This window comes from Channa argus, chromosome 8 (genome assembly GCF_033026475.1).
Source record: "Channa argus isolate prfri chromosome 8, Channa argus male v1.0, whole genome shotgun sequence".
NCBI classification, from domain to species: Eukaryota; Metazoa; Chordata; class Actinopteri; order Anabantiformes; family Channidae; genus Channa; species Channa argus.
This window is the reverse complement of record NC_090204.1, coordinates 18,584,991-18,604,248: the sequence shown is the minus strand read 5'-3', so window position 1 is coordinate 18,604,248 and position 19,258 is coordinate 18,584,991. Positions and strand designations below refer to the sequence as shown.

Sequence of the window (19,258 nt, the reverse complement as noted above, 5' to 3'; positions counted from 1 at the left end):
CTAATTAACTTTTTTTTTTTTGTAAACATTTAAATGTCTAAAATGAAAATAGACAAACTTTTAACTTAGCCCAGTTACTCAATCAGGAATAAAATTGGTTAAAATTAATAATGGTTATTTGAGAGATATTTTTCTTCTGAAAAGTCCTAGAGTGGCACTTTGTCTAGTTTTGCAGTAAGTGACTCAATGCTTCTCAACTATTGATTTCTAATTGATTTACATTAGTGCCATTTACAAATAATATTAGGAAACCTTTTTATAGCTACCATAATGTCTATCTTGCTTGTAATGAATTATATTTTTTATTTTACATGTTCATAGTTAAACAACACTTAAAAGCACTTAAATGCAAGGAAATAATCAGCTTATCAAAATGTCAGTTACTTACAGCATTTCTTTGCAGCATCCACACAAAGCTTCTCAGCAGTGTAGAGTCCTTTAAAATATTCTAGCTGGTGCAAATCTGGTAAGTAAAAGTGGATTTCCAGGCCCCAAGTGGAAGTAGGACAAGTGGAGAACTGGGCCCTCTTGGCAGACTTTCTCATCTTCCCACAGAGTTGCCTGCTCCACTCCATCACCCCCAGAGTTGGCATTCAGACACTGGATTTGTTAAGTGTAAAAAAACAAAAACAAATAGGGGAAATAGGAATATTATATTAGACCAACAGTTTATTAATGCATCAACAGTTTAGTCATCATACTGTGTATTCCAATTTTAAGGAAAAGTCTAGCAATAGTTTGTGTTTTCTTAAGGTTAACTCAATTAAATTACTAAACGTAACAATTAATTAATCATATTAATATGGATTGCCTGTGTAGACAAAGCACTGCATACCATATTATTGTGCAAAACAGTAAATTCCTCCCTTAACCAAGGGTTAAAAAACAAAAAAGTAGGGCTTGCCCCTCTCTTAACACTACGAAGATGCCCTTGAGCAAGGCAGTGGAGCTGCTCAGTGGCCACAAGTCAATCTGTGGTTGAGCTGGACAGCTTTCAGCTGTGAAACTGTACAATTGTGAGTGTGAAACTGACACCTTATGAAGAAATTGAGTGATTTGAGTAACATGTCATGTTTCCCATAGCTAATCAAGTATTTTGAGTTGTGTGTGTTAGTACTGATTGTGTGGCAGCAGACATTCTCTTGGGTTCAATGTTCATTAACCCTATGACTCATTAATACCAAGCAGAACCCTAACACACATAATATTGATTTACAAGAGCTTGTGTAGTGCAAGTTAATTGATTGGTTCTTAACTGGGCTGATGATATCAACGTTTTATCTGTGTTGCACTCACTGGTGAGTTCACAGCATTTAGACCAGAGGTCTCACACTTGGGGCCCGCGAGGAGATATTTTGTAGCCCCCAGGATGATATGAAAGTTTAATGTTAGTGCGGCTTGCGAGTTTTATATGAATGGCAATTTAACGCGTTGTGTGAAGGAAGGTTCCTTTTTTGAGCAAACTGGTGCTGAACGAACCTACCAAGCACAGTAGAGTATATGGCTCCTGGGGGTGGGCCATCAGCCGGGCTTGATTTTTTTTGGGAGCACATATTTGTGGGAAACGTTTTTCTCTAACTTGAACTTCACTAAGTCCATGTACAGGTCCAGACTTACTGACGATAATCTTCAAGCCATACTGAGGGTCTCAAATGCTTCCTCTCTCAAGCCAAATGTGGCTCAGTTATGTGAGAGGAATTGCTGCCAGCTAAAAGACCACAAAAAATATAAACATTTTGTTCCGAAAAAACTGGATAATTATCTAAGACATCACTGAGATTAGAGAATACGAAAATAAACTTGTGGAGCAGCTTATTCTCTCTGAGTCTGAGCAAGGCAGAGCTCAGATATGTGTAAGCTCAGTCAAAGTTACTCCTTAACTCGACAACATCAGTCCTCGTTCGGGTACCACTCCCTAAATTAACAATGTGAAAATTATCAAAACGCTGGTAATGATCAGAAACATGCAGAAAAGCAATAATTGCAGCTGTGTCCATAGTCCCCCATTCACCGTCATGTGTTCGCCACGACAAGCTTGTTGGTTAATCACTAACTGCTACGAACTTGTTAGCTTACATACACGTAAAACTGTATGGGTTGCACTTAATAAGATAAGATCAAACTTTATTGATCCCACAGCAGGGAAATTCACTTGTTAGGTAACTCACAGGGAAGGTGTACAGTGCAAAAAACTGTTCAAAAACTCTTTTTACAGTAATTGAAAAGTACTAACACTAACTAATGCACCAACTGTTTAACCTAATGTGTCACATGTTCCGGTGGACAGTGAGACAATGTAGATGAGGAAATGTAGATTGCAACACATTGCTTTAACTTGAATCTTGCTTTAATTATGTTATAAAGAGACTTCTTATTAGCCTGTAAAACACAGATTACTAGTTAAGACTGGCCTAATTTTGGGGGGAGTAAAAATGCTGTGCAGTTCATACTTTGATCATTTTTATCTTTAGTAAATTGTTATATTTTGGTATTCTGAGTTTTACTTGTTTAAGATGCTCATTAATTTTAATTTACGGGCACACATTTTATTTTTCCATTGTATTTTTAGGCGCTTTTTAATTGCCTTTTGCACTGGTGCTCATAAACTAACAGTGTAGTAAAACTGGTAAACTAGTAAAGTCTGCCCTCAACCAGGTTCCCTGTCTCTTCTACTCTCCACTGTGTGGTTGAGGAGCAGCTGAGCTCCACCCTTGGTCACAGAGAGCAGATAGAAAGGGGTGACTGCAGCATGAACAACACAACTATATTGCTAATCTCATTAAGTCACTTAACCTGATGGGCCCAAACAATTTACACAAAAACACACTCAAATGAACTGCCGGTAGTGTAGGCTGCAGACATTTTTGTTAAAAGAACGGAGTGAGCCCAGACATTACTTGATGCAGGTTAATTTAGCCCCTGGATGTTCAGAGTTGTTACAGAGTAATACTTCTTATCTAATATATACAATCAATGGTACAGGCAGCAGTGTTGTGTTTCAACGATAAAGTGCACACAACATGTTTAATTTGTACTTTTATAAATTCAATTCCCGAAATAAACATTACCAACAGGTGATCTGAGTTACTGATGGGCATTTAAAGCTGCAAATAAGTAGTCTACAGGTGATGTAACATTAGAGCGAGGACAAAGAGTCCTCTAGTTAACTGGTCACAAATGTCATCATTCTAAATATTCCGCAACTTCCTATGCATGTAAAAACACTTCTAATGAAAATTAAAAAATTTTTCTCAAAGCACTATTTAATGGATTCTTCTTTCCTTGCTTTGTACCTCACATTTAATTAAAGCAGCTGCCAAAAGGTTAAATATAAATACAGAACAAAATTTTGTTTTATCTTGTCCTCTAGTAAAGCTGTACTTTGTCCAGCCTTGTTCGTTGTGTTTTAAGCTTTGGGTTTTGTATAGACAATTACTGAACAGCAACAGATGGAGCCAATTTTAAATAAAATCATGATGTTGTCCAATTACTATATAATTATACCTGTTCTGTTCTTTAAACCATTGTTCATATTGATAACTTTCTGATTCTTTCAAGAGTCAAACACAATTAAATTTTTATAAACTGTTTGTTTGTTAACAATTAACTGATAAACGAACATGATGGACTACTGAATAAAGAAAGTGCCGATAATTTGTATCCCTAGTCTCCATCTGGAATACAGAAAATAGTAATTACAGAAGACGTCAAACCTGTAGTATGCATATGAGCACTTCACTGCTTTACTCTTTCTGTAGTGTCCATCTTATTTAGGTTTATATGGCAGTTTTAGCATTATTAGGCAGTAAAATATGGCTAGTGGAGGTATACAAAAACAACCTTTGCACAAAAAGGGGGGCTTTAAATGTAATCAGAAACAAATTAATTTAAATGATTAACTTTGGATGAGGAACACCTGCTGAATAAAAAGCATTTGACGTGGCTACAACATTAAGCTGAAGATAATGCCAAAAGTGCGCAAAATTGTAATCAAGGCAAACAGTGGCTGCTGTCAATGACTTTTGTTCTTACTACACAGACACGTTTTCAAAGTTTTCAGGTCTTCAGACGTCTTTATTAATCCACAATGCTTAAAATAATCAGAAGAGGAAAAAAGTGAATAAGGCCCTTCTAGAAATTGAAGCTGTATATGGCTGCATCTGTTTAGATAAGAAACAATAAGCAAATTAATCCATTTATTATCAAAATTAATTTTCACAATACACTGTAATTTCTTAAGCAAAATTGCCCAGTCTTCCCAAATTCACAACTGTGAGGTTTTGGCAACTGGAAGATTGTGTCAGATAAAAATGCATATTTGAAAACATCACACAAACTTTAGGTTTTGGGAAAGCAATGTCCCAATAACTTCACTGATAAAGTTTCCAGCAAATCTAGCAACAGACATTAATTCTAGACAGAAGAGCACATACACACAAACATATCAATGTGTGAGAAAGAAAGAGTCATCCTGTGCACTGAGACCTAAATAACTAAAGTTGAGAGTGTCTGTTGTGTTAGTCATAACGAATGTGTACTTCCTGATAAGCTGACAAATGTTTAGTCCATAATCCTTTCTTGCTAAACTCAACCCGTTTCACTGTGCCTAGATTGATTAGTTATGTGCCGCACTACATGTCAAATCTCATCCATAACCATGCACAGGCAGTTGATGTCTTCATTCTTCAACAGTCATGATTCCTGATCACATTCATTCAATACTGTTGAATTTCTTAAGAAGAAAGTTTCACTGACTCATGCCTTTACAGCGAATGAGTGAATCACTCTTCCTCTTTCTGCATAACTTCAACTTTTAAATCTCTCTTTTAGTTATTTATTTTTTATGATATTTGTAGGCTTTTGGAGTGGTATATTTATAAAGCTCTTATTAAAAAAAGACATGGTCAAAACTAGTTAAGTCAGCACAAATCTGAAGCCAGTTCTACTACAATTTTCCCAATAAGACCACATTTGTCACAAATCAATTTCAACTAAAAAAAACATGTTGACGGTTTTCTAAAACTGTAGATCTACTTTAGAGCATAAGTCTCTATTTAGAAAAAGATTCAATAACTGGATCTGCGCTCTGGTTATACAGGGTTTTTATTCAAAGTGCTTTACAATGTTGCTTTTCATTTTACTCATTCACACGCACTGATCACCTGAACAACTGGGAGCAACCTTAGCACCTCGCCCAACCAACCACTGGGAGTCAAACCTCTGACCCTGTGGTCTGTGGATGACTGCCTTACCAATCGAACTTCAGTTGTTCCTATTAAATTTAGTTCTAACATTTTCTGCATTTTCTATAAGCAGAAAGCACAAAATAAATTGATTGAATCTTGAAATAGAAAAAAAAACATTCATAAAGCTTGAGATAGATATATTAGTTTTCTTTAAAAAAATGCTTGTGTATTTAAATAGTGAGGAACAATGTTGGAAACAAAATAATGAACCCTTTTGATTGTTTCAGGTCTGGTTTATCATTTGAAAAGAATCCATGTTGTCACACAGTACAGTAAACACTAAAAATATTTAGACTGTATTAATTTTCTTTAAAATTTGCTTGGGGAGTCCAGTCCAGCACAGCCCCCTGGACTTATATGCATCTTATATGCACTGCAACAACTAACAATTATTTAAACAATTGATAATTGTTGTATGTAGATCACTTCTTTTCACTGTCAATTAATTAGATTAGAAAAAGAATCTAAAATGTTTCCAACATTTTGCAATCATGGTGTTATTAAACAAATTAATAGGTTATAAATCTATTATACATTTATACATCTAAAATGGTATATTTTTCTACAACTATTGTTTGCTTGTACTCTTCCATGAAAGGGGGAAAAGACGAATAAAACTATGTAGCAGTCATTGCTGTCACTTTTATTCTATTGCGATGAAATCTAATAAAGCCCTATATATTAGCCTTGTAAAAGGTGAGGTTAAAAGACCACAAACATCATGGGTATAAATGGCTGTAGAGAAATGAGAAAGTGAAAATGAAAGTTTCCCCCATGACACCATTCCCAGAGACAAAACTCTATCAACTTTTCACAGTAAAACCCTTCTGATTGGTGCAGGCTTTTATTATGTCACTGGAGATTTTGCTGGCGGGTTTTGTACATGAATTAGTTTTTACTGCTCAGGTAAAGAGCTCAGTTGCCATCTGCCATGACAAATAATGAGGGTTATAAATAGAATGGGTCAGGACCCTTACATAGCATACAATGGCCAACAGCTGAAGACAACGGCAAATGTGAATTAAAGTAATTTGATTTGAACATCTGATTGCCAAAGCTACCAGTACTCCTATTACAGTTTCCCTCTCATTTTATTCTCAACAACAACAACAATAATAATGATAATAATAATCAAACTATATGTCAGCTGTGGCCCATCTGTGTGGAGTTTGCATGTTTTCCCTGTGCTTGTGTGGGTGTTCTCAGGGTATTCCAGTTTCCTCATATAATCCAAGGGAATGCAGCTAGGTTAGCTAGTTACCATCAATTGCTGATGAATGACTATCTAGCTGACTGGCAGCTTGCCCAGACTGTAACCTCCCTCTCGCCTGGGAACAGTATTCCTCTGACCCTTAAAAGTCAACTTCACAGATTTTTTTACTTTCTTCCCATAGATCTAGTTTTGGAAGTACATGTATAAAAATAGCTAAAAACTCTGTATCATAGGCTACTTTTTTTCAGCTACTAGCTGAACAACGCCTCCGGATGTCATCTAGAGGAAAAGCTACTGAAAGACCATATCTAGAAACTACTTATATGTATGACTTATATGAATCACACCTGTAACTGATGCTCTATGTGATCTGAAAATATTCGTTCAATTTCTATCCATTAATAAATAAAGGCTTTTTTTTTTAATATACCACTAAGACAATAGCATATAATGAACATAAAAAGCTATTTTGAAGATAGAAGTGTGTTTTTTGTGTTTGTGTGTATTTGGCGCTTCCAAAGACCACTTCTAGAATTACTTCTGAGTACCTTGAAAATCTGGATGGTAGGTGGTGAAAAGTGAGGTCAGTTTAGTGTTCACTACAAAGTGCAGGTCATCTGTGACAATGAGGCAGTCACAGGCACTGCAGAGTGTGACTCATCTGTATGACACTTTGGAGGATTATAAACCAAATAAAACAAATGAGTAAAACACTAGTTGATATAATTTAAATAATTATAAATCCTGTCAATGGAATGCAATTGTATATGTGGAAAAACTTTAAAGAAACAAAATAAAGTAAAGTGAGTATACCCTTCAATAGTGGCATTCCATTATATTTTTGTAATATGATGTACAACTACCTTTATTTCTTAAAACTCACAAAAATAATTATTGTAACTATTTGAGACTGGCGTTGAATAAAGGGATTGTCTTTGAGTAAAAGCTATTTAACAGTCTAGTTGTTCTTATACAAACTGTCCCGTAGCACCTGCCTGAGGGCAGGGTTTGAAAATGTCCTATAGGGCTGGCAGTTGTTTTTATAATTGTCTCTGCAAATCTGATGGTTCTCTGCAGGGCCTTCCTATCAGCTGCAGAACTGCTACCATACCACATAAGGATGTCATTAGTCAGAATACTCTTCACCGAGCAATGATGATAGGACAGCAGCAGATGTTGTGACAGGTTGATCTTCCTGTGAGCTCTCAGGAAGTATAATCACTGCTGCGCTTTTATGATCAAGCAATCCGTGTTTTGTGACCCATGTGAGGTTCTCACATGAGGTTCTCTTTGTGTGGCCGGGAACTTGGGTTGACACCCTCTCCACTCTTTCCCCTTTTATCTCCAAAGGCTCGTGATCATTTCTTCTAAAATCAATGATCATTTCCTTGGTTTTCATAGTGCTCAAGGTTAGGTTGTTTAATGCACACCACTTAGGTTGTGAACCACCTCTCTTTAAGCTGTCTCATCACCATTACTGACCAGGTCCACTACTGTGTTGTCATCTGCGAATTTAATGATGACACTGGTGTTGCTGATGGGTGTGCAGTCACGGGTGAACAGAGAGTACAGGAAAGGCCTAAGGACACAAGCTTGTGGAGCTCCTGTACTGAGAGACAAAAATAATGAGTGGTAGGGGTCTATCTTCACAGATGGTGGCCTGTTAGTTAAAAAGTCTAATGTCCATAGGCAGATGTTATGATAGAGGCCTAGGTTGGACATCTTGCAAAACAGCAGTCTTGGTGTGTTTCAGGAGCAATCTTTCCAGGCAATTCATCACTACTGGGGTTAGTGCCACTGGCTTGGAATAATTTAGTCCCATTATTGCAGTGTGTTTGGGTAATGGCACTATTGTGGATGTTGAGACAGGTGGGGACCCTATGACAGAGATCTGTTGAATTTCTCAGTAAAGACCTCCGCCAATTCCAAAGCACAGTCTCTAAGGACCCATCCAGGAACACCATCTGGGCTTGATCCTTTCCGTATATTGATGTGAGTGAAGGTATGTTGTACCTCAGCAGTGTGCAGGGTAAGTGCCTAAGTATTTATGGCAGGTGCTGGATCTATCCCTGTGGCGTATTGTTCATGGCAGCCAAAGAAATTATTCAGTTATTCCACTACTGCAGCACTATTTTTGGCAACTGTGTTGTTGTTTTTATCGTTCTTTGTAATGTGTTCTATCCCTTGCGATGCACGTCGTGGGTCCAAGCTGTCAAAGTGGCCCCCACTCCTGGTCTTATAGACTGCATTGGCATCTCTGATGCCTCTCTTCAGTTCAAACCTGGCAACCTTGAATTGTTTTGCCTCATTGGACGTGAAGACTATGTTACGGGCCTTAAGAAGGAGTTAGACCTCTTTAATCATCCATGGTTTGTTGTTAAGAAAAATACAGATCAGTTTGGTGATAGTGTCCATACAGCCTCATATATAGAACAGCACAGTAGGTGTGTAGGTGTTAATATTATTGTCACTGAATATAGACCAGTCAGTGTGGTCAAAACAGACCTGAAGCTGTTCCAATGCTCCCTCTGGCCACACGCAATAGTGCTTGATGCCATTTATGATATTACTGTTTATGTGGTCAAGCATATTTCCTCCTCTAGTTGGACAGAGTGCATGCTGGTAGAATTTAGGCCGCAAAGTCTTGAGATTTGCTTAGTTAAAGTCTCCAGCTATTTACAAATACCCCATCCAGATTGGAACTCTGTTGCTTGCTAATATTAGCAAATAGCCTAGAGCTCCAGCAGGGTTGGCTTGAGGAGGAATGTAAACTGCAGTAACCATAACAACAGTGTGCTCTCTTGGTAGATAGAAAAGGCAATACTTTACAGTTAGATATTCAAGGTCTGGGGAACAGTGAGTGTCAATAATTTTCGCGCCCGTGCACTACCTGATGTTTGTGTACACACACAGTCCCCCTCCTCTGCCCTTTCCAGAGTTACTTGTCCTGTCGGCCTAGTGAATTGCGCAGGCTGCTAGCTGGATAGCCCAGTCACATCTCCGTGATTGCCATTGTGCAATCAACAGTGTCTTATATTCCTCTGTGTGGCCGTGGTAAGTTGCAACTTATCCATTTTGTTAGGGAGTGAGTGTATGTTGGCGACGAAGAGACTTGGTAGCAGAGGTCTGTGGGGGTCCCTTGCTACCCTAGCACGTAGAATACCTATTAAAGAGATCCGTTTTATAGGGTGCTAAACCGCCACGTGTACACGCGGAACATAATCTGTGGAGTACAGTGGATTGACTTTGATTTTTATGTTAGCACTAACTTAAGCTGCACCAATATAAATTGGGGAAAGGATAGGGGCTGACTGGACAACTTTTTAAAATTACCATATTTTAAATATCTTCTTATTTATTATAGTTTTCATTACATTTTAAACAAAAGTGCTACAATTAAAACAAAATGAAAATACAGTGGTCAGATTATAGGTTAGTAAAAGATTAACATCACAAAGGTCACTTGGTTATTACAAGAAAAGGTCAAATTTGTGACCTCCCTTGTGCTTTGTGATGTTAAAGTTGTAAGATTCAAAAGGAGGGGGATAATTTTGCTTCTTTCATCCCATTTCTATCCATTTAAGACTACTAATTACATGTTGACTACTTGTAAATTTGCCACAGTCTGGTTTCTAGGAAATCTCATTAGTTCAGACAAACAGGTATATACACATTCATGTTCATGTTGAAATCTGAAAATTTCAAATTATATGTAACTGCACTGTTTTATAAGTTGAAAGTCAGTTCATGTTTGTGTCGAGGGTACAATCAAGGGGAGCTGCAAGAAACCACTTTCTTTTATGGTTGAGATTAATTTTAAGTGAGTGGGAGAAAAGCATAAAGCTGTGTGTGTGTGTGTGTGTGTGTGTGTGTGTGTGTGTGTGTGTGTGTGTGTGTGTGTGTGTGTGTGTGTGTGTGTGTTTGTGGATACTGGTCTCAGGAGGAATCACCTCCTTTCCTCCTTTTGTCAGCTTCAAGTGTGTTAAGTCCCTTATCTTTTACTTGTTCAATTGTGTTTCTTTTAACGATTTAATAGCATTTACAGTATTTGATGCATAAAGCACGGTTGTACCTCTTTTTATTTCCACTGTTGATTAATCCAATCTATGATCATTTCCTAACCAACTGATTATATGGTCTATAAATGTAATGCCCTGTCTATAATTTTGTACAAAAACATAACAAATTATAGAATAAATAAATAGAATAGGTGTGTCACAAGATTTGTGTCAAAGGTGTCATTTTCAAATGTCTTGTTCAGTCAGAAAAATATGATGACAGAAAAATATAAAATATCCACGTCATAATTGACCAGAAATGACTTAAACGACTAAATAAATAAGAGCTCATAAAACAAATTCCTAAATAATAACATTTTACTTTAATCCATCTTTACTGTGTGTGGATACAGGGTCATTCTGGCCCTTTTTTCCCACCTGTTCTGAGAGCTTTTAAAAACTAACAATAAGACCGAGTGTTTTTCTTTTTAATAAAGTAATATTCCTTCCACCTTCTCAAATGTGAATATTCTGATTCTTACAAACAAAACGCCTGAAATTGTCAAATTGTGTTTCCAGCATTAAATTATATTTCTTATCAGGGAACCTACTACGCTCCAGAGAATCCATAAAGTTCACACAGAATTTCGGTTTCCTTTCTCCCCCCGCCACAAAAAAAAAGAAACGAGAAAGACAACCGTGTTACAACCGTGTAACAAATGTTATAGACAGCTTTCGTTTTCCCCACAATTAAAACATTTCAGACAGTATAATTACAGTGGAGAAAATTAAAATCCAAAGCAATACATAAATCTTTAAGAAACGTAGGAATCTTAAAATCCAGTATTTGTCTTAAGATAGTGTAGAACTTTTTATTAGTCTGGCGGAGCCCTGCTTTGTGATGAGGTTTTGCCATTTGATTGCATCATGTAATTAGACCTCCTTAACGACCTTAGTCCCAGCGTTCGCTTTAGAATGGTGTATTTCCCGTTGTATTTCATTTCGATCGAAATGTTTTAACACGCACGCATATGGTTGTACAGATCATGGACGGACTCTCGTCATGCCAAGAGTACTGACGCTGGTTGGCATTAGCTTCTTAGCCATTTCTACAACTTACATTTAAACAGCGAGAATTGTCCGGACACTTCCCCGCTTAACAACAACGGGGAAAGCTGACCAACGTGTGGATGTAATCGCTGAACTAGACTACAGACATTTTTCTTTAGCGGAAAAGAAAACTCATAGACGGCTATTTACTCACCTAGCAAGCTTAGCCAGACAGCTGGCAAGTTACTTCCGTTTCGTTTAGTACATTAGTCGCTCCGACCAAGTCGAAAGTCCTCTTTAGAAGGGTTTCACGTACCGCTCGTCGGCTGTTTGACACCAAAACTTCCCAAGGATAAAACCCAGTATCCAGACAGAAAAAAATCCAAAGATTGGCTGGATAGTTGCGTTTGAGCGGAGACGGAGTCTTTTGTCACTAACCCTTCCTGTCAACCAACAGCCCCTTTCCCGAAAACAACGCAGAAAGCGGTGTGAGGCACGCGCAGCTGATTGGATGCTTGGCCCGTCACTCACGATGACGACATTAACCTTTTGTTTGTTGTTTGTGTTCCCCCAAAACAGTGGCAACCACATAGTCTACAAGTTCTTTACCTAGGTACAAATTTGAGGTATTTGTACTTCACTCGAGTATTTAGGCCTACATTTTATATTACTTTTATGTCCACTCCGGCAGATGCAGATTAAATGGAACCAGTAATCAGATGTTTTGGATTGGAAAAATGTCAAATGAGTTCAACATAAATATAGACTTATTTTTATTTCTGCTAAAGGCTACATTTCTCAGTAGAAAGCAATTAATTATTATTTTCTCAATAAAAATTAAATGAATGTTGGATGAGTTTCTAAATAAAATTCTTGATAGTAGGGTTTTGAAGTCATTTCTGCAGAAGCATCTGGGCTTGACTTGTACATTTATGTTATTAGCAATATAATTTTCATTAGTGTTGATAATACTTTGTTTTTTGTTGTTTTGCTGTGCTTTGTTTTGCTTTACAAGTAACTTAGAAGAAATCATAGCCGAATAGAAATATGTGCCTATAGACTTGTACTTCAACTTGAGAATACTTAGAATAGTTAAGTACATGCTGGCCCTCTAATTCGTGTATTTAATTTGTGTAATAAAATGTAAAAAAAACAAAAACAAAACAAAACAAGCAAAAAAAAACAGAAACCGCAAAGAGCTTTGAACAACTGTATATCACACATTTGTGGGTGATACACAGCAGAAAAAAAACATTCTGTAGCTTCACATTCCAGATTACTCTCGTGATTTCTGTAATTCAGACAAACACATTTTCATTCCTTACTAATTGCTCAATGGGAGAAAATACTATTTAAATTGAACTTTAAATCATGAATAAATGTAATCAATTTCACCAGCTTGTATCAGGTTTGTATGTTTTTCTAGCCCTATTCAGTAAACTCCATCTGGCAAGATTATAATAAAGAATTAACCTCTTAACTCTTAACTTTTTCCTTAAGAAATGCATGAGCATTCTGCATCACAGAATCTCACAATATACAACACAAGTCCACCTATTCTTCACACTGCATGCCACAGAATTTTCATCTGAGGTACTCTGCAGGATAAGAACTGAACAACCATATGTTGTTAATCAGCTCCTCTCAAAAGACCATTATTGTGAAATCATTAAGAAGCCACAGGTCCATCGTAACTTCCCTTTACAGTTGCTGAAGCTCTGGGGTCTAATCATTTTTTATTTTCTCACAGCACCATAAATAAAATCTACATATTTGTTGTTTCATCTTGAAAGTCAAAATGTTACTGTAGGGAATGTTTTATGCTGTTGTTGGTGTTTGGATTATGTAATACATACAATGTAAAACATGAAGCAGATTAACTGTCTTGTGTTTGTAGCAATGAATTTTCCTTCACCAACCCAAGAAATTCATTATACTGTACACTGCCAAAATCAGATAATATAAATGTATCCCAGGATCCTCGATTATACCAAACCCCTAGCTGTCCCTGGTCAATTTTATGTAATGAATTTGATTTGTAAATGTATATGGTTTTTTTTAGTTTTTGTTGGCATACCTGTTTGTGTGCAACCAATTCCTGGTTACTTTTGTTATAACATTAAATAAAATCATCAACATTTGTCCTGATATGTTTCTATTTCTGATGTAATGTTTGATGTTTCCGATGTATCTTGTGATCACTAAAATGTAAAATTTGTATTTCCTACATAAGTCACTATTCACAATTCTAAATGGACAGCATGCTAACCCTGCTTTTACCTTCATACCCTTCAATTTTAACACTTAGACAAAGACCTGAAGAACTAAAATAACTAAGACTCCATTAACTCCACTTCATTTTTCAAGATTAATTTTAAGTTTCTAATGCACTTAGCATTGCAAAGGTTTCACACCATAAAAATGAAGTGAGAATGCTTCTTAAAACTATGCCAGGTTTTATTTATCAAGAAATTTATTACAAAGTGCAGCCAATATGAAAACAAATCTAATCAATATTTTTTTGAACAATCTTAGACTTGTTCTCTTATAGTCTCTAAAGTGCTTGTCTTTGTTTGGATCTTTTTTTCATCAACTCCTAAAACATTTCTTTGGCAAACTTTAACTATTGAAAGTGTGTCTACAGTTTACAGCAAATATTTGAAATGAGTTCTCAAAAATTATTTTCTAATTTTTTTTCCAATAAATGGTGCATTTCTGAATGGAAGAAATTTAATGAATAGTATAGGATTTTTAAAATCATAGTAGTAGAAACTCATAGTAGGTTTTTGAAGTCATCCGCTCCTGGAAGCTCAACAGGATTTAAACTTACCAAGTTCTCAAAATTTCTGCAGAAACATCTGGGCTGAAGGCTTTGAAGTTCATCAGCAACAGCAAATTCAGTGTTGTTTGAAATACTTTTTGTTTTGCACAGATACCTCAGTTTATTCATTTCTGTGGAGTTAATACTTACATATACTTTAACTTGATTAAGGAATTGGTTCTTCTACTTGTACTTGAAGTACATTTTTAAGCAAATACTAGCTTTTTCACTCGAGTGCTGAGTTTGTATAAATGGCCAAATGTGCAACTCCATCTAAACAACTGCTGAACGTTATCCGGACTAGTTTAGGTTTTGATGTCAGAAAATCATTTTTGGATCTTACACTGAGAAATGCACATAAAACATACCAGGAAATGTTCCATGGACTTTATAGTTGTGCCGACCCTGGTCGCTATCCTTTCATGTCTTGTTTAATCTATCAAAACATCTTTCTGAATGTGTTCCCAGAAGCTGACAACAAGTAGCAATCCAGCTTCATCTCCTGCAAATTTGCGTAACTGACTCTTTGGATGTGCTTTATTTACAGAAAACTATGCATTCTAGTGGCAGGGCAGTACTCATATTCAAAATGTGTGCTTCAGCATAAAATGACATTGTCTTACTACACTTCATGTAATATTTCACTGTTATAGCTGATAAAATATTGTGATGAAAGGAAACCCCTTTAATCCTGAACAAATAAGTTAAGCACTCATTACAAATCAAGAATCAGCAAGTCAAACTCTGGATGCTGATATGACAAAACAAATGATGGAGTTTCCCTTCAAACTGCCCACTTACAATGCAACAAGAGACAGACCGATTGTGTGTAGACATTGTATTTATTGCTTTATAGATAGTGTTGTACTATGATAGGCCTTCAAAAAGGGGACCAAACTTTGCGTTAGGTCATGTCTTTTAGCATTTCTAAACAGCATTAAACATTTATGAATTTGTTTGAAATAAAGTATACGGGTACGTTTTAGGTGCCTCTTTTTGTACAGTATTTGTTTATAATTCGTTTATATATCTAAAGTTACCAAGTGTAAATGATCATAGCTCAGGGATGAGACTGGTGCCAATGCAGACAAAAGTAAATCAACTTTCTTGCTGCAAGTAAAGAACAACAGGTTTTTGTAAGACAAAAAAGTGGGTGGCTCTTGTTAAGGGAGGGACTTCCCAGGCCACATCCCAGTACTCATGTATTGTCTTGCATTAAAGGAAGTGTGACAGAAATTCCCCATGTTCATATGTCAAGTTGAGAATTGGATGCTTGCACTAAGAGTAGAAGAGTACTGTACATTATCATGAAGTGTGGGTCTGAATAGCCTGTTGTCAGTAAGATCCAGTAGGTGCTCTTTCAAGTTATGTAAACTTCACATATGCCTTACCAAAAAGTTATCCCACGGTGAGCAGAAAAACATGTGAGTCGAATCAAGCGAGTCAAGCGGTGAGGTTAGAGTGAGACAAAAACAAAATATGTATCATGACATAGGGGATTTCCACAGTATATAGTTGTACCCTCTAAGTGAAACATACAAAGGACAGGTGGAGAGTGACCTGCGGTTTATCAGACATGACTCAGACAGTACATGTATTATTCAAACTAGTTTTCTAAGTGTATTGATTTTATATAACGACAGTAAGACTATGAAATACTGATGGCAAATTCCGACAAATATCCACAGCTTAATCACTTTAAAAAACTTAAGACAGAGGGAAAGAAAAGACGTAGCAATTTATAACAAAATGGTATAAATTGAGTGTAGTTACCATTTTAGGTGTCTTGGACAATTCTAGTTAATTAATTACTATTTAATTATTAAAATAAAAACACATAATGAAGTAACAAGGAATAAGTGCTTCATTTTTTTCTGTTATAAAACCGAATGTATATATTTAAAACTACTGTCAAATGCTACATTTTTGTTAACTTTATTACAAAGCATACATGTTTAATGTTTCAAAAAAACTTCAGACAACAGGACACAGCTAAGTTGTTTTACACCACATATAGATCTTTAGCTCCCTCTGTTGACAACAATGTAGAGTCGTTCACACGTACATTCAGCCTTTGTAGCTGTGCTCCCTCAGTGGTGCGAGTCAGGATCAAATTCATGGCAGTTCAGTAAATGGGACGTTTTTCTGCCCTTCGCGAGTTTTTTAGGCAGATCAAGTGCCAAGTTAAACTGCATTTAAACAGAGAGAACACATTATACAGGAAACTGACGAGCTTCTTGTCAGGTTTGAAGGGTGTGTTAATGCTAAACTGAGCTTAATGGGTAATAATAATGTACAACAATCACATGCGGTCACTGTTTAATGGTAAGTCATTTCATAAATATACAATATATATTCCATTAAAAGGTCTGAATCAGCAATACTCACAACTGTCCACCTTGTCTTTGGTCCTCCAGCTCCTCAGCCAAAGACGCTTTAATCCGCCACACTAGTGTCAAGTTGGCAGCCATCCTTCAGTTATCACAGTACTGTACCTTCGATGGGGACAGCATCAGCACTGTGATAACTGAACCAGGGCAGCCTGTCAAATCTAGCAGTCCGTTCGTCCACTCCATTCGTGTGCTCTAGGTCAACACGTGGCAAAATAAAGTGTTCCCTCGTATCTCAGAGTGCATCTCGTATCTCCTACGCAATGTGCCAATTTGTACCTCCCCTGTGTAATTTGTTTATTTTTCTTAAGGCAATAAACTGGTGCTAAACTTTAACAAATTAACAGACTCTGTTGTCCATTACTTACTGAAGAGACACTTTTATAACTCAATTATATGGGTGTTGCAAGTGCTGTGAGACAAACTGAAGGGAGAATTATAGTCAATCAAACTGTACCTGTGTCTCGCCAGTATATTGAATAATGCAGTGAATCATGGGGTCCATGAGCAAGAGCAGTGTGCCCCCGAATTACAGCCCCCAGCTCCTTCTATTTACAGATGAACCCCAAACTGACCCCTAAACCCCAATGTTGAATCCTAATGTGCTCCCAATGGTAAGGCCTAGACTCGTGTGTGTGTGTGTGTGTGTGTGTGTGTGTGTTTGTGTGTGTGTGTGTGTGTGTAAGAATAAGTGACTGAGGGGCAAACTGCAAAGTGCTTTAGATAAAAGCAATAAATATCTAGCCATCGGTCATTCATAACAGTGTAGATGCAATATTTGAACTCAGTCTGCAAACTTTGTTAAATTCTTATATGTATTTATACTGTATTTGCAATATATAAATTAGTAGTAGTATGTGTTTGTTTCTAATCTTTTAACACAGAAAGACTTTGCAAAAGCTTCATCTCATCAAATATTAAGTACAAAGATTTTCCCCTCACCTTTTTCCTGCTAGGACTTGGCAGAGTCAAAGTAAAATAAAAAAAAAATTAACTACTGTATATTATTCATACCAACCACAAGGCCGGGTGACGTCAGACTTGTTATGATCCTCCTCGCGGGCTCCGCCCCCGTCGGCGCGAGCTCCCTCTCCAGCAGTCCGGTCGCGTCGCTGGCCGACGTAGCTGCTCCTCCTCCTCCTCCTCGTCAGTCCGCCCTCCGCACTTCATGTAAACAACTCCATTAGCCCTGCTGCACGGGGCACGGGCCAGAAAAATGTTCATGTCAGACGTGGACAGCAAAGCAACATGTGCAATAACTAAACAGGGGCAGGGCACAAACGCGCGAGCCTGCGTTTGTATTCACCTGTGGCCGTAAAATGCCCCGCAGAGAAAGCACGTTCATATTGCATAAAGCCTCAATGTAAATAAGCGGGGTATGGCTCATGAAACACTAACTGTAAAATAATAATAATAATACGCGCGGATGCGAATCCTCGGTTGTGACAGCTAGTAACACCACGGAATAAAGACGACAGCGACCACTGACATGAGCCGTGCGCGAGCTTGTTGCTGTTGCCCGCAAATAAACAAAAGTTGGCAGAATCTAAACAACAGCGCGATTCGTGTACATTTATGGCAGCGCGCGTACCCGCGTTTACTGTGCTAAATATGGTCCTTAAAAAACGACTAAAGGCAAAATCTTAAGTGCAATGTTGAATGTTGTGCAGCCAAACGTTAACGCCCAGCATTGCATCCTACACACCCCTTTTCGGGGCAAAAACAAATTGCATGCTGTAAGGATCTAAATATAAACACGTATTCTTAATTGCACTCAGTCTGCATCAAATATGTAACAAGTAATAAGCTCACTTACCTGCATATACCCCCTTTAATCCGCCGTGTTTACATGAATATTTTTAATGACGCAGCAAGACCACACAGTGCAACGTGATTGTCGCCATTTTTTGTTGTTATTGAATTCTCCAAAGCCATGTGACAAAATGATAAGGCTTTTAAAAGCAGGCTTCCGGGTGCAGAGACAAAAACTACTTTCGCGAGGCTAAAAAAAGGTTAATCTTCCGAGTTGTTTGTCTGGTGGATTAGTCTGGTCACTCCACTGACTGGAAGGCTGAAGGCTGTGCGCACCGTTTGACAGCTCCGGGACGCTGCTGCCGCCGCCGTATGGCTCGCAACAAGTACTCACAAGATCCCTCCCGTCCGCAAATGTTGCGCGCAATGACAGCGACTTTGTGCGCCTGTTGCCAGCGGTGCGAAACCACAAGGAAAAGGAAGCAAACGGAACAATAAAAGCTCTGATCCACCACTGTCAACAAGTGGTGGAATTCAGAAATAGACAACATGGCACGTAGGAGCGCTCTTCATTATGGCAGACAAGTTTCCACATTTGCCCCTTGGTAAGGCTAAAAGTTGCTCACTGGCGTAGCACAGTGGCGCCTAATCCCGCTGCAAACCAAACATTCATATTTTTGGGAGTCTGAGTGACATTAATTATTAACTGCTCCAGCTTTAAGTCTTTTTTTTTATAACTTAGTGGCATAGCCTCAACATTACGGAGGATCAGTCCTTAGAAATGAATT

General features: G+C 37.5%; 1 protein-coding gene and 1 long non-coding RNA gene across 3 annotated transcripts in view; both read right to left on the bottom strand.

The window, feature by feature from the left end:
* jak1 (Janus kinase 1) overlaps positions 1–11,975 on the bottom strand; it is a 34,867-nt gene extending 22,892 nt beyond the window's left edge. Inside the window, exons 1-2 of one of the 2 annotated variants that reach the window (XM_067514291.1) lie at positions 11,722–11,975; positions 389–600 (exon numbers count right to left, since the gene is read on the bottom strand). In XM_067514291.1, the coding sequence (XP_067370392.1) occupies positions 389–593 (205 nt within the window). In that variant the 5' untranslated portion in view covers positions 594–600; positions 11,722–11,975. The remainder of the gene's footprint in view (positions 1–388; positions 601–11,721) is intronic. The other variant, XM_067514292.1, reaches the window with a different exon arrangement.
* A 3,904-nt stretch (positions 11,976–15,879) lies between these two features.
* Positions 15,880–18,973, bottom strand: LOC137131306 (uncharacterized). The gene is made up of 3 exons (XR_010914979.1): positions 18,535–18,973; positions 17,737–17,910; positions 15,880–16,517 (listed from the first exon to the last, which is right to left on the bottom strand). It is a non-coding gene; the product is annotated as an uncharacterized lncRNA (long non-coding RNA).
* Between the last annotated feature and the right edge of the window lie 285 nt (positions 18,974–19,258).